A 13,980-nucleotide genomic window follows, 5' to 3' on the forward strand; every position below is an offset into this window, starting at 1 on the left:
ACATTAAACTGTTATTTAAATCCAGTGCTTTAACAATAGTGGATCAAACATAAATTTCATTATTTTGGTTTAACAGAAAACTTTGAGAGTTTCACCCCCATTAAAATTTTTATTTACCTTACTTGTTAAGTATAACACAATCACTTACTGTAATCTTCCTCTGTAACTATGGATTATGTAACTCCTTAGCCAGTATTCAGAAAAGAATATTTCTGTATGGGTATGTGATGAGTATAATCCACCATGTACTTGATAGTGATCAAATCAAGAAGTTTTCCATTTGTAGTGACATCTGACACAGATTGTTAAGAGGTTCCAAAAAGAAAAATATTTACTGAGATAGTTGGTAGTTAGATTTTAGGTAATCAATATTCTAGTGAATTATTAACTGATATTATAACTCCTTCATGTGTAATTGTACAAGTATTGCATTTTCAAACTGTCACTGTGTACCATTTTGTCATCATAGGCGAGAGCCTGCAGACCAATGGAGGGAGTCAACCATTCCAGAGTGTCTGAATTTGTGTTACTGGGACTTACTGATTCTCCTCAGCTCCAGATTTTCCTTTTTGTGATGTTTTCTGTTTTCTACTTAATGACCATGTTGGGCAATTGCCTGATTTTGCTCACGGTACTGTCCACCCCACACCTTCACTCCCCCATGTACTTCCTGCTCAGCAACCTGTCTCTCATCGACATATGTCTGTCTTCCTTTGCCACTCCAAAGATGATCGTGGACTTCTTTGCTCAGCACAAGACCATCTCCTTTGAGGGATGCATTTCTCAGATCTTCTTTTTGCACCTCTTCACTGGGACTGAAATTGTGCTGCTCATCTCCATGTCTTTTGACAGGTACATTGCCATATGCAAACCTCTCCGTTATTCATCAATTATGAGCCAAAGAGTATGTTTTGGGCTTGTGGCAACTTCTTGGACAGTGGGCTTCTTGCATACAACGAGCCAGTTAGCTTTCACCCTCTATTTACCCTTTTGTGGTCCCAATGTTGTGGACAGTTTCTTCTGTGACCTTCCTTTAGTCATCCAGCTGGCATGTATAGACATATATGTTCTTGGAATCTTCATGATTTCAACCAGTGGTGTGATTGCTCTTGTAAGTTTTCTGCTTTTGCTGACTTCCTACATCACTGTTCTGGTCACTCTCAAGGACCACTCCTCCACTAGATCCTCTAAGGCTTTTTCTACCTGCACTGCACATTTCGTAGTTGTGTTGATGTTCTTTGGGCCTTGCGTATTTATCTACGTGTGGCCTTTCACAGACTTCCTGGTGGACAAAGTTCTCTCTGTTTTCTACACCATCTGTACCCCTTTTCTGAATCCACTTATCTATACTCTGAGAAACCAGGAAGTGAAAACAGCTGTGAAGAAGAAACTAAGTAACCAATATTTAAATCTTGGGAAAACTACTCCAATATATTCAGTACAATGAGCAGAGATCTCCTATCTGAGATTTAGTATCATCAGTTTTGTTCTCAGAACAATGGAAAATTAAAGTTAGAATCTTTCAAGTCATTTAGTCTAAATTCATGAAAATCAGAAGTTAAAATCGAGAGATGTGAAAGATCATGCCTAAATGTTAGTACAACGTTTGCAAGTCTTTTGCAATTATGGATCCATTTGAAAATCTGTTTAAATGTGTAGGTTATCTTTATGGAAAAATGCACATGTTATCAAAATTGTGAAATCATAGATTTCTGAATTCTACAAACATAGATCAAGGTTCTTAGAGAAGCCTGAGATAAAATATTGCCCTTTTGTCTTTTAACCCAGAACATTCTCATTCAGTTTCAAAGTGTTGTGGTATTCTGACGCTGTCCACTTGCAGAACTTAAATTAAGAATGTTGGGCATAATAGGTCTTTTCACGGCTTTGGAATATTTTTGTGGAAAATTTATATTATGAAGAAGCTCTTTTGAATATTGTTGAACAATCTTGACTCAGTGGATCCGACTGTTTGAGTTCTGAGTCAACTTTGAACAAAAGAGAACCATTCAGAGGATACAAGATTTAATAATACCTTTTCTTAATAAGTATATAGATCACTATCACACTTGATATAGCAAATAATTAATCAAACATCAATTGTAAAGTTTAAACCATGGAAAGTAAACTACTCAAATATGGTTGGCTTTCAAAACCTGGCTTGCTATCATAGATCTGATGAATTTATTAATACCCCAGACTAAATGTTTGAAAAATTATAAATTATTAAATTAATGATAAATTTTTCATTTCCAAATAAATTATCCCCATTATTATTAGTCTCAGAGTGAGTATACAATATAAGGTAGCCTGTGGGAAGAAAAGATGGTAATTATTTAAGAAATATATGGCACAATTCTTCCTAATTTGGTATATTAAATATTATGTTGAATATGTTTTTTTTAATTACAATAAAGGCTTTGAAAATCAGCTGGTCAATCAATTTCCCTCACAGTTGAAGAATCTAAAGTCTAGAGAATCCATAAAGCTAGAGGCTGAATCACCATTAAGCAGCAAAGCTCATTGCTCTAAACATACATGAGACTTAGAATTAGATCTTGGATCTGTCATTTCCTAGTTGTGTTATCCTGGGAGAGTCACTTTACCTCTTTATTCCTTTTTTAATCTCTAACGTGAGGATAATAAATGTAATTGCCTGTTGTAACTATATTTTGTGAAAAATGGACAAAATGTTTTCTAAAAGTGTCATTTCCTTTCTTCTTCTTACCAAGGTAGACTTCTATCTAAATTGTACTTCATTTTTAATAAGTATGTATTTGAAGAACAACTGTGAGGTCTAACCACTATTTGTCAAACACAAAACTTGATATTCAGTTTTAGGATGTCTGTAATATTGTGGCTTAAGATGTACAGCAGAAAAACAATAAAACACTTTCCAGTTTTCCACTGCTAAAAGGGGGTGGCATGGAAAAACTAGATAAAATTGCCTAATACTTTGAGATTTCTCTGAATAACATACTCATAGGTTGCATCTCCCTGAGTTGACTGAGGTATATGAAAAGACTTCAGGAAACAATTTGTCATCATGGATTATGACAGTTTGTAAAATCCAGGAGGAAAACACAAGCCCCTGCCTTGCAAAGAAAGAAGTGGCTTAATAGTTTCTTTCATTTATCTCAGATTTTTAATGTTTCAACATGCTTCAACATAAACCAAGCCAAATATTTAATATCTGAAGTTAATTAATGTGCAGTTTAGGGACAAATGTAGCATTTTGACTAGGTATGAAATCACATTTTTAATTTGAAATACTGTTAAATTTAACCAAATCATAAATTCTTCCTTCTTGCTTCAAAGTCAGTTAGACAAATGAAAAAAGGTTAAGGTAGAAATATACTTTTGCCTCATGTACATTCTTTAGCAAAAATTATCATCTTTATTTTTAAATATAAACCTCAGGTCTAAAACTTTCATTTTAATTCAATAATCATTTGTTGAGTATCTACTCTGCTTAAGGCCCTTATTGGGTGCTGGAGATCCATTAAAGTACAAGATCTGTTTCTCTGTCTTTGAGGGACGTATATTTAGCAGCAGATAGGTTCCATCTGTTGTAGGTTGAATTCCAGTTCCATCAGTTTATTTCTTGTGCAACTCTGAGTATTTATTTTTGATGTTTCTAAAACTCAATTTCTTCATTATAAGATTTGGACATTTTATGGTATATTTAACCACTCGGGATGTTGTGAAAATCAAAACACATATACATAGAACCAGCAGTGCTTAGCACTCAAAAGGGTTTATAAATACTAACTAACTATACTATTATTGTTGCTGTTGTTTTAAACATGATTAAAACTTCAGGGTTACTGAAATATAAATAGTTGTGCCTACTTGAACTTAAAGCCATGGTTTTAATACTGTAATAGGATGTGTCAATTAACTTAATATTAACTAATGTTAAAATATTGGATTTGTGCCAATTATTAATCTTTGATGTATTTCTGTAAATAAAGTTGTCCCTTTACATCTATGTTTTTCAAAACATAGGCTTTCTTAAGTTGAAATAAAGTCCAAGATTGCATGCAAGGAAAAAATAATGAATACACAATGTTCAATAGGCCAGTGTGCTGTTGTTTTTAAATAGAGTGTATCTGACTTTTTAAATAGAGTGTTTTTTAATGTTTTTAAATAGAAAGTATATGATTAAAAAGCAATACAATGTTATTCACATGTTTATCTCTTCAACTTATATCCAAAAAATAGTAATGAAATTCTTTATAGTCATATATACCAGGATGTATTAAAATATTAACTGGGGAATGGATGGCTACAATCATCCATTCATTTTATATATAGCACATTATTAAATGTTTCAACAATAGAAAGACTTTGTCCAGATTTACGAAAGTATAAGGGAACTGTTCATGTAGCAATATGATAGATTTTCAAAGACAGAACTGTTTGTGTGAAGATATGGTACTGTTAAAATTCAGTTCAGTTCAGTTGCTCAGTTGTGTCTGACTTTTTGCAGCCCCATGGACTGCAGCACGCCAGGCATCCCTGTCCATCACCAACTCCCAGAGCTTGCTCAAACTCATGTCCATTGAGTTAGTGATGCCATCCAACCATCTCATCCTCTGTTGTCCCCTTTTCCTCCTGCTTTCAATGCTCAGCATCAGGGTCTTTTCCAATGAATCAGTTCTTTGCATCAAGTGCCAAAGTATTGGAGTTTCAGCTTCAACATCAGTCCTTTAGATCAATATTCAGGACTGATTTCCTTTAGGATTCACTGATTTGATCTCCTTGCAGTCCAAGGGACTCTCAAGAGTCTTCTCCAACACCACAGTTCAAAAGCATCAATTCTTGGCCCTCAGCTTTCTTTATAGTCCAACTCTCACATCCATACATGACCACTGGAAAAAATGTTGCTAAAATTGGAACCATAAAATTATGGGATAATGTTAGCCATTTCATATGATTAAGATATTCCTGAAGCTATAAGGTGAATATCTAGCTCTACTTGGGCATTTCTGGGGGGTAGATCCCATTCCTGTGAAATTGGTTAAACCCCAAACTGTGTATTCAAAGCATATTTTGATAACTACATTTCAGTATAATTGCACACATACACACATACATAGGGGTTCTAGGGAACCCCTAGAGTGGGTATTGTGAGTATCATCATTAAAGCCAGATTTTCTAGTCTAAATTCAGCTCTACGCCACTTACTAGTCTTGCAGTTTGGGGTAATTTAATTAACCTCTCTAACTTAGTTTTCTCATTGTTCTTTAAGTAGAGTTAGCAAGTTGCAAATGTTTGGATTCCCACCATATTTTGTCTTCCCTCAAAGGTTTATAAAGAAATCAGAATAATTAATCCAATTTGTTGTTGTTGTACAGTTGCTAAGTCACATCTGACTCTTTGTGACCCCACGGAATACAGCACTCCAGGCTTCCATGTTCTTTACTATTTCCCGGAGTTTGTTCAAACTCATGTCCATTGAGTCAATGATGCCATCCAATTATCTCATCTTCTATCACCCCTTCTCTTGCCCTCAATCTTTCCCAGCATCAGGGTTGTTTCCAATGAGTCAGTTCTTTGCATCAGGTGACCAAAGTATTGGAGTGTCAATTAGATATGAGAAATTTCACAAGAAAATACAGTTTGATACCTTGTCTTAAAAATGAGATAAAACAAAACAAAAAACCAAAATCTTAAGCCATATAGCACTGGACCAGAATTCTAAGCTGTAGCAGAGTTTCCAGATCAGGTGAGTACTAGAGAGCTCATCTCTCTGTTTTATCTTGTACCAACTCATTCCATTCATGTGTATTACCCCCAGCAGTTTGGGATCTTTAATAAAGATTTTAAAATGTGTAATGCACCTTTTTCATTTTATACCTATAACTTTTTTTCCAGCTCTAGCTCCCACTTTGACATAATCCAATTTTGCCACAAAATTTAATGGCTCACTCTCAGCATAGCATTTATTGAATCACTGAGGAACATTGATATTCCAGCAAAGTATTCTTTAATAAGGATTTAAACCAAATTGGAAGTATCAAAAAATCTTTTATATTTCTTCTTTTAAAAATGCCTTTCTCTGTGTTCTGATTCTCATTCTTTGACTGCATTTCAGTGGAAGTCTGCTTTTAGCCATTTGCATTTCATTGTACATTGAAGAGCTGTGTTAGTTCTTCCAAGTGCACCTTTCATTGTTGGAGAATAGGATTGGCCTCTCATGGAAGTACTTCAGCCTTAGTGTCTGGAGAAAAGATGACATTATCATAAGTAAGATTTTCTGCCTTTGTGAAACAGGTGACACCCTAATCTTTTCTCTCAGTAAAGATAATCCAATAAATGTCTTTTGACTCTTTTCTTAAATCAGAGTCTAAGTGCTATGCCTTTGGAAACAGAAACAACAAGACATAATTCCTAACCTCGAAGAGATTATACCTAGTACAAACACAGGTGATTGCAATGGAATGTCATAATTGCCATGATGTAAGTTTGTATACAGTAATATGGGGACTTAGGAAAAGACATGTCCAAATATGCCTGCAGAGTCAGAGGAAGGTTTGCAGAGGTGATGCTGAATCTGAGATTTCAAGGCCAAGTTGCAAGAAAGTATGTCAGAAGGAAGGAATAGTATAGGAAAGGCAGAAAAGCATAAGTATGCCAGTGGGAGACTTCCCTGGTGGTCTAGTAGTTAAAACTCTACATTTTCAATGCAGGGGGTGTGGGTTCAATCCATGGTAAGGGAACTAGGATCCCACATGCCACACAGCATGGCCAAAATTTTTTTAAATTAATTAAAAAAATTGCTAGTGAACTGAGGAGCTAAATGTAGTTTACTATTTCTAGAGAATGAGATGTAACGTTAGTGGTTGTCGAAAGAGATTGTGTTGATAGAAAGTAGCCAGAGCTTCAGTTCAGTTGAGTCACTCAGTCGTGTCCAACTCTTTGCGATTCCATGGACTGCAGCACGCCAGACTTCCCTGTCCATCACCAACTCCTGCAGTTTGCTCAAACTCATGTCCATCGAGTCAGTGATGCCATCCAACCATCCTTGGTGTGAAATAAAATTCACATTCTATGGCAAGGCAAGAAAAATGTGAAAAAACATTAAAAAAATTTCTTTGCTCTTTGGTCTCCATATTCTCCTCTCCTGTGCTTTGTGTATCTGCATCACATATTGACCAAACCTCCCCCATCAGCAGAAATGCCTGCTCAACCATAAACAGCAACATTCTCCTAGAATCAACAAGACAACTCCATAAAAGATAACATTCCTTCTTGATCTTGTAAGGGGCCATGATGACACGGGCTTTCCTCATTGGCTCAGTGGTAAAGAATCCACCGACCAGTGCAGCAGACATAGGAGATGCGGGTTCAATCCCTGGGTCAGGAAGATCCCCTGGAGAAGGAAATGGCAACCCACTCCAGTATTCTTGCCTGGGAAATCCCGTGGACAGAGGAGCCTGGTGAACGACAGTCCATGGGGTCACAAAAAATCAGACATGACTGAGCACACACACACGCGATGGCACTTAGACCTGGATTGTGTAAATTGTCAATAGTGTGTGTATCATTTAATGTACAGCTCACTGTCTCAAAAAGCATATATAATTGTTGTTTGACTTCTAATGGAATACAGGTCAAGTGGAACAGTTCTTAGAGATTTCTGAGATGCTATAAGGGTTATATGGGAGACTTGGGTTTGATTCCAGGGTTGGGAAGATATCCTGGGGAAGGGAATGGCAACCCACTCCAGTATTCTTGCCTGGAGAATTCCGTGGACAGAGGAGCCTGGAGAGCTATAGCCCATGGGATCGCAAAGAGTCGGACATGACTGAGTGGCTCACACACACATGCACACATTATGGTTATAATTCTCAATTTGGCTAAGATAAAATGTTCCATATCTTTCTTAGATCAATTGATTATAATTTTTTATCAACTCTGGGATGCTAGATATATATTGCAGAGACGATGGGGAAGCACTGGGTAACTGAGGGAAGGCTGGAAGCAACAGGCCAGTTTTTATACAGTTTCTGTTTTGAGAACTTTTTACAGTTTTGTCAAGTGATTTGATGGAAGTTTACTTATTTTCACTTATTTTGGTACATAAGAGGATGTGTAAAATATACACTGTGTGCTTGAATACTTTGTTGTAGATGCAAAAGAAAAGATATCCTGGTTTTTCTTGTCTCTTTCCAATATCTCCTGTATCTTTGAATCTTCTTATTTGACATGCATACTGAACCTTATGTTGTCTGGTGAGTTGACTTGCCAGTGACTAGTAAGTTGGCCCAGCAATTTCTGGAAAGAAGGCTCCCTTTTCCTTCTTATTCTCTTCTTTTCTAACCACCCTGCACCTTGAAGCTACTTCCCAGAATCTCTTTAGCTCCCATACTCTGAAAAGACCTACATTTCCAAATGGCATGTTAGTGTATGTTCATTGAGGGGATGACACAGAAGTTGGTAAAGTCTTTACAGTAAGGTCAGATAATACCTGGAGGGGAGCAAGATGGATTACAGAAGAAACCTGGACATCCCTGGTGAAGCATATATCACTTAGCACTTGTCTCCCCAATGGTGATGTTGATTTTGACATTGTTATTCCACTGTTTATGAAGATCACATATATAAATTTATTCTCAAATATTTATTCCCCAAAGCTTATAATATAACAGGCTTCATTAAATGGGTTACAGAAGAAAAACCAATGTGGTTGGGGAATATACAACAATTACAGCGTATAGTAGGATATGAATCATCTGGATCCTGATTATGTCTTCAGTTCCATTTTGCATTCCTCTCCCTCTTGAACACTAACTTTTCTTTTTCTCCAGTGTGCCAGACTCTATTCTGTTGGATTGTTTTACATGCTATTTTATCTGCTTAAATTCTGACGGTAATACTATAAAGTGTAGTTTTTGAATAGGAGCAGTGGCTTTTCTGCTGGGAGAAAAACACATCTAAAGGGATTTTGAGACCAAGAAACTAGTTTGGTGCTGATGGCTCATTGCTTGACACTCATCCAGTCTAACACAAATCTCAATTTTGTTTTACGTATACATTTAATTTTTTTGAGCAATATTAAGTATTTTGACATTTCAAAATACATTTACTCCTGATTTCATTTATTAGACTCTAATTGGAAATTAACATGTGAAATAGGTTAAGCTCAATAGAAGTAAATAGATAATAGGAAATCCAATTAATTAAATAAGAGAAACAAAAAAATCACATTTCATGACTGTATAGAACAACACCATAGACAGTTTTAATCAGGCTAATGACTCTTGGAGGGGAAGATAGAATCATACACTAGGCTTCAATATTTCTGGAAATCATTTGCTACACTGATCTTTCACAGTGAACTATTGGGACTAAGAGTTAGGCTTCTTCTCTATGGTCATGAGACTGAAAGATTGAAGAGCACCTCAGAAAGCTATTTGGTGATAGAAAATATGAGACAAGGAGGGAGAAGTCACCATCAGTGGAGAGCTTAGAATGGGGACTGGGATCATTCTTTACTCTTACTTCCTTAGGTTGGTGCTTATGCCAACTATCTAGATTTTGTCTTTGGGGCTAATATTCCATATAGCATTCCTAATGCTTGGGACCTTATTCTAGAGCACATGCAAAGTTTCATGTAATGGAACCTGTGACATTTATTTAGCTGTAATTCTAGCAGTGTGCATGTTAGGATGCTAAACCGGAAAAAAGAATTCATAGCCTGGGCATAGAAAAAAAAATAATGGAGCATTCCTTACTCTGGTTAGCCAACCATATGCTATTGATTAGAACAAAATATGAATATCCATTAACTTGCAGACTTGGTCTAACTAACAGAGTTGAGAAGGTGGGAAGACAGATTTATAATGTTCATAGAGAATATTTACAGGGCTTTAAAAATATTTTTTTTCACTAACATAATTCATTAGTCCATCTCCCCAGTGACATTAAGCCTTTTCATAAATTTTTTCTACTTCATCATAAGAAGCATATGTAAGAATATATCTTTTGAATTCTATCAGGTCCAATAACTTTTCAAATAATTTTTTTAAAAGTAACACGATTGAAATTTATAGTTGTATACATTCAAGGCTATGGTTTTTCCAGTGGTCATGTATGGATGTGAGAGTTGGACTGTGAAAAGAGCTGAGCACCGAAGAATTGATGCTTTTGAACTGTAGTGTTGGAGAAGACTTTTGAGAATTTTTTGGACTGTAAGGAGATCCAACCAGTCCATTCTAAAGGAGGTCAGTCCTGGGTGTGCTTTGGAAGGAATGATGCTAAAGCTGAAACTCCAATACTTTGGACACCTCATGTGAAGAGTTGACTCATTGGAAAAGACTCTGATGCTAGGAGGGATTGGGGGCAGGAGAAGAAGGGGACAACAGAGGATAAGATGGCTGGATGGCATCACCGACTCAATGGACATGTGTTTGGGTGAACTCAGGGAGTTGGTGATAGACAGGGAGGCCTGGTGTGCTGCAATTCATGGAGTCGCAAAGAATCAGACACGACTGAGCAACTGAACTAAACATTCAACATACAGACACAGAAACTTGAGTCAATATATTAAGCTTTATATTCATTTCTTTATTATTGTAAGTATCCATCTATATCTTGCTATACATCTACCCACCCATATACACATATCCATCTATTTGCCCATCCATTCACATAATAATCTATTTACCTTTATATTCAACTCTTTACAATCTATTTATCTATCAATCAATATATACATCTGTCCTTATCTAAACCCAAGCTATATAATATTACATACAACATTAGGCAAATTTTGACTATGCCAGCCAACTGGATAATTGGAAAACAAACTATAAGTGGTTGCAAGTATTTAATTTTAAGCATTAAATTTTTTCCTATGTATAACTCCCAGAATGACAATAGCCAAATTGCTCTTACAGGTAATTTAGCTGTTGTTCGATTGACAGAGGAGAAGAGAAACATAAAGAGAAGAGGCACTTTCTTGGTAGGACTCTATCATCTTAAAGGTATAAAATTTGGAAAAATTATTTCCTGATTCTCAGTTTCATCATCAGTAAAGTGAATAGATATTACTAGGTTATTTCTCTGTCCAGAAGTCTCTAGTTATTAGCTATATCAACTAAGTTGAAGGAGCATTGTTTCATAGATTTCTTAAGTCAAATACTGTGTTTAAGCATAGGAAAATGGCTCAGATCTTTTAGAACCTTAATGTTTAAAATATGGCATTTGATTACAAAATGATACAGTAAATATCATGGCACCAAGATAGCTTACTGGTTAGGAAACAAACAGTTTGTATGTGAATGATCTAAAGAAAGAAAGTGAAAGTGTTAGTGGCTCAGTCGTGTCTGACTTTTCACGACCCTATGGACTGTAGCCTGCCAGGTTCCTCTGTCCCTGGGTTTTACCCAGCATGAATACTGGAATGAGTTGCCCTTTCCTTCCCCAGGGGATCTTCCTGACCCAGTGATCGAACCCAGGCCTCTTGCAGTTCAGGCAGATTGTTCACCTACTGAACCATCAGGGAAACCTGAGTGATCTAAATTCTGCCTTAAGAAACATGACCTTGAAAAGTTATCATGTCCTTGGATCTTAGTTTCATCTTCTGTAGATCAGGAAAGTGGATGGGATTTGGTGCATATGACTCCAGAATCTTTCCATATGAATATGACTATAAGAATTTTCTTAGTGCTCACTGTACTATTTTAAAATTGTTTAATCCGCATTACAGGACATAGGGACTGAAATAAAGAATATTCTTATTCTTATTGAAGATAGGTTACAGAATATTAAATAGCAAACATCTTCACTTACCAAGAAACTGCAGCATTTTTTCTGACCTTTGAACTAAAATATGTTATTTCAACAATAAAGAATTCCACTGTTATTTCAGTGTACAGGTGTTGTTACCTTCACATTTTCTCCTTTTCTTAATCATAAGAGTCTGGAAGGAAATCCACTCTTTCCTAAAACATGTGAATGTCTTAATACTCAAATAAATACCTACCTCTGACAAGAGTTGAATATTCTAAAAAGTGAGTCCTTGTGAGGCAAAATTTTGGATATTGGTTTGATAATGTTCCATTGTAAATATTATGCTGTATGAGGAACTCTTGATATGACCAAAACTCAGTAACTGCTGAGACTGATGATGAAAACAGTTCTGCCATAAACTATATGATTTCTTGCACTAGCATGACGTTGTTGACCAACAAAGAGAAGGGGATAAATGCTCATTTTTGTATGAGAAAAAGCAAATCAAGGGCTATGATCAGTCTTGCTATACTTCAAGACACGGCTGCTAAGTTTTCTCATGGAACCCTTGACATCCTTATTTCTAAGAGTATAGATTACTGGATTTAAGAGGGGAGTGAAAATGGTATAAAATACTGAGAGAACTTTGTCTATTGGGAAATTTGTGAAAGGCCACACGTAAATGAAAATGCATGGACCAAAGAAAAGGGTCACAACAGTGAAGTGGGCACTGCAGGTGGAGAGAGCTTTGGAGGACCCGCCAGGAGAACGTTGCCTAACAGTGACCCAGATGACAGAGTAGGAAATCACCAAGAGAATGAAGCGCACTCGGGCAATCATGCCGCTGGTTGAGATCATGAACACTCCGAAAACGTATGTGTCTACGCAGGCAAGTTTAATCACTAAGGGAAGATCACAGAAGAAACTGTCCACTTCATTGGGCCCACAGAAGGGCAGATTCACAGTAAATGCTAACTGACTCATAGCATGGAAGATGCCGACAATCCAGGAAAGGGTCACAAGCCCAAGGCACATTCTCCGGTTCATGATGGTTAAATAGCGTAAAGGCTTACAAATAGCCACATACCTATCAAAAGACATGGATATCAGCAGCACAATCTCAACACCCCCTAAGAGATGCAGGAAGAATATCTGGGTGATTCAGCCTTCAAAAGAGATGACTTTGGGCTCCCTGAAGAAATCTGTAATCATTTTGGGAGTGGCAAATGAGGCCAGAGACATGTCAATGAAGGAGAGGTTGCCCAGCAGAAAGTACATGGGGGAGTGCAGGCGTGGCTCTGATATAATGGTGAGCACAATGAGGAGGTTCCCCAGCACAGTGGCTGCACAGACTACCGAGAAAAACAGGAAATAGACCATCTGGAGTTCCCAAGAACTGGAAAGACCCTGTAGTATGAATTCAGTTATGACTGACTGATTATTCCAGGCCATTTAGTTAGATTTCAGGAAGGGCTCTGGCACTTCCAAATGGAGGAGAATGAGGAAAAATACAGTGATTAAACACAAAGTGAGACTTTTCTGCATGAAACAGTATAGGGGTTTCCCACCACCAGTAATAGTTTTCTGTTGTATCATTCTTCTGTTCACGTTGCTCAAATATTTCCCCCATGATCTTTCTAGATATTTTAACTAACTAATTAAAATATCAGTTTGGGTTAGTTCTTATGATTTTGCAATTTGCTTAAAGTATGATGCCAATCTTTATAAAATAAATAAAAATTCAGTTACTTGAATATTACTCCTTAGTTTGAAAAACACTTAAAAAATCTCACAGGTAGATGCCAAGTTTTGAATGGGAAAGGAATGGCAACCTTTTGCAAAACATCATGATGCCAGAGAAAGACTGGAGTGAACAATGTTTGAGAATTATGATTGATTATTAGTGGGAACACAATGATGCAAAGGAGGGTAGGCACTGGTTTCTTGCAATGAATAGGGTAAGGGAATACAACCTGAAAAAAATGGATACAGAGAAACAGTCTGTTTAAATTTTCTATTAGCCATGGTTCAGAATAAAAATGAAATAGGCTCTAATTCTTAGTTTTCCATTTCAATTATGCAGTCATGTATGATCCTGTTCTGTGCCACCAATGACATACATCTCAAAGGCTCATGAACACGATATGGTTAAAGCCTGAAACTGTCATATATTTCCAAGTATATGTTAAATATAAAATCTCTGTTAAACACTCTGCTGCCTGAAGGCAGATATTTTTT

General features: G+C 36.6%; 2 protein-coding genes across 2 annotated transcripts; one reads left to right on the forward strand and one right to left on the reverse strand.

The window, feature by feature from the left end:
- The first annotated feature begins 487 nt into the window (after window positions 1–487).
- LOC101102066 (olfactory receptor 4K2-like) lies at window positions 488–1,447 on the forward strand. Its single transcript, XM_042253108.1, has one exon. The coding sequence runs from the start codon at window positions 488–490 to the stop codon at window positions 1,445–1,447; it is 960 nt and encodes a 319-aa protein (XP_042109042.1).
- A 10,799-nt stretch (window positions 1,448–12,246) lies between these two features.
- On the reverse strand, window positions 12,247–13,194 carry LOC101117766 (olfactory receptor 4K3). Its single transcript, XM_012181108.4, is given in 1 exon segment — window positions 12,247–13,194. A coding segment is annotated over 1 exon segment (948 nt).
- Window positions 13,195–13,980: the final 786 nt, after the last annotated feature.

The sequence above is a fragment of the Ovis aries genome, chromosome 7 (assembly GCF_016772045.2).
Source record: "Ovis aries strain OAR_USU_Benz2616 breed Rambouillet chromosome 7, ARS-UI_Ramb_v3.0, whole genome shotgun sequence".
Taxonomy (NCBI): Eukaryota; Metazoa; Chordata; class Mammalia; order Artiodactyla; family Bovidae; genus Ovis; species Ovis aries.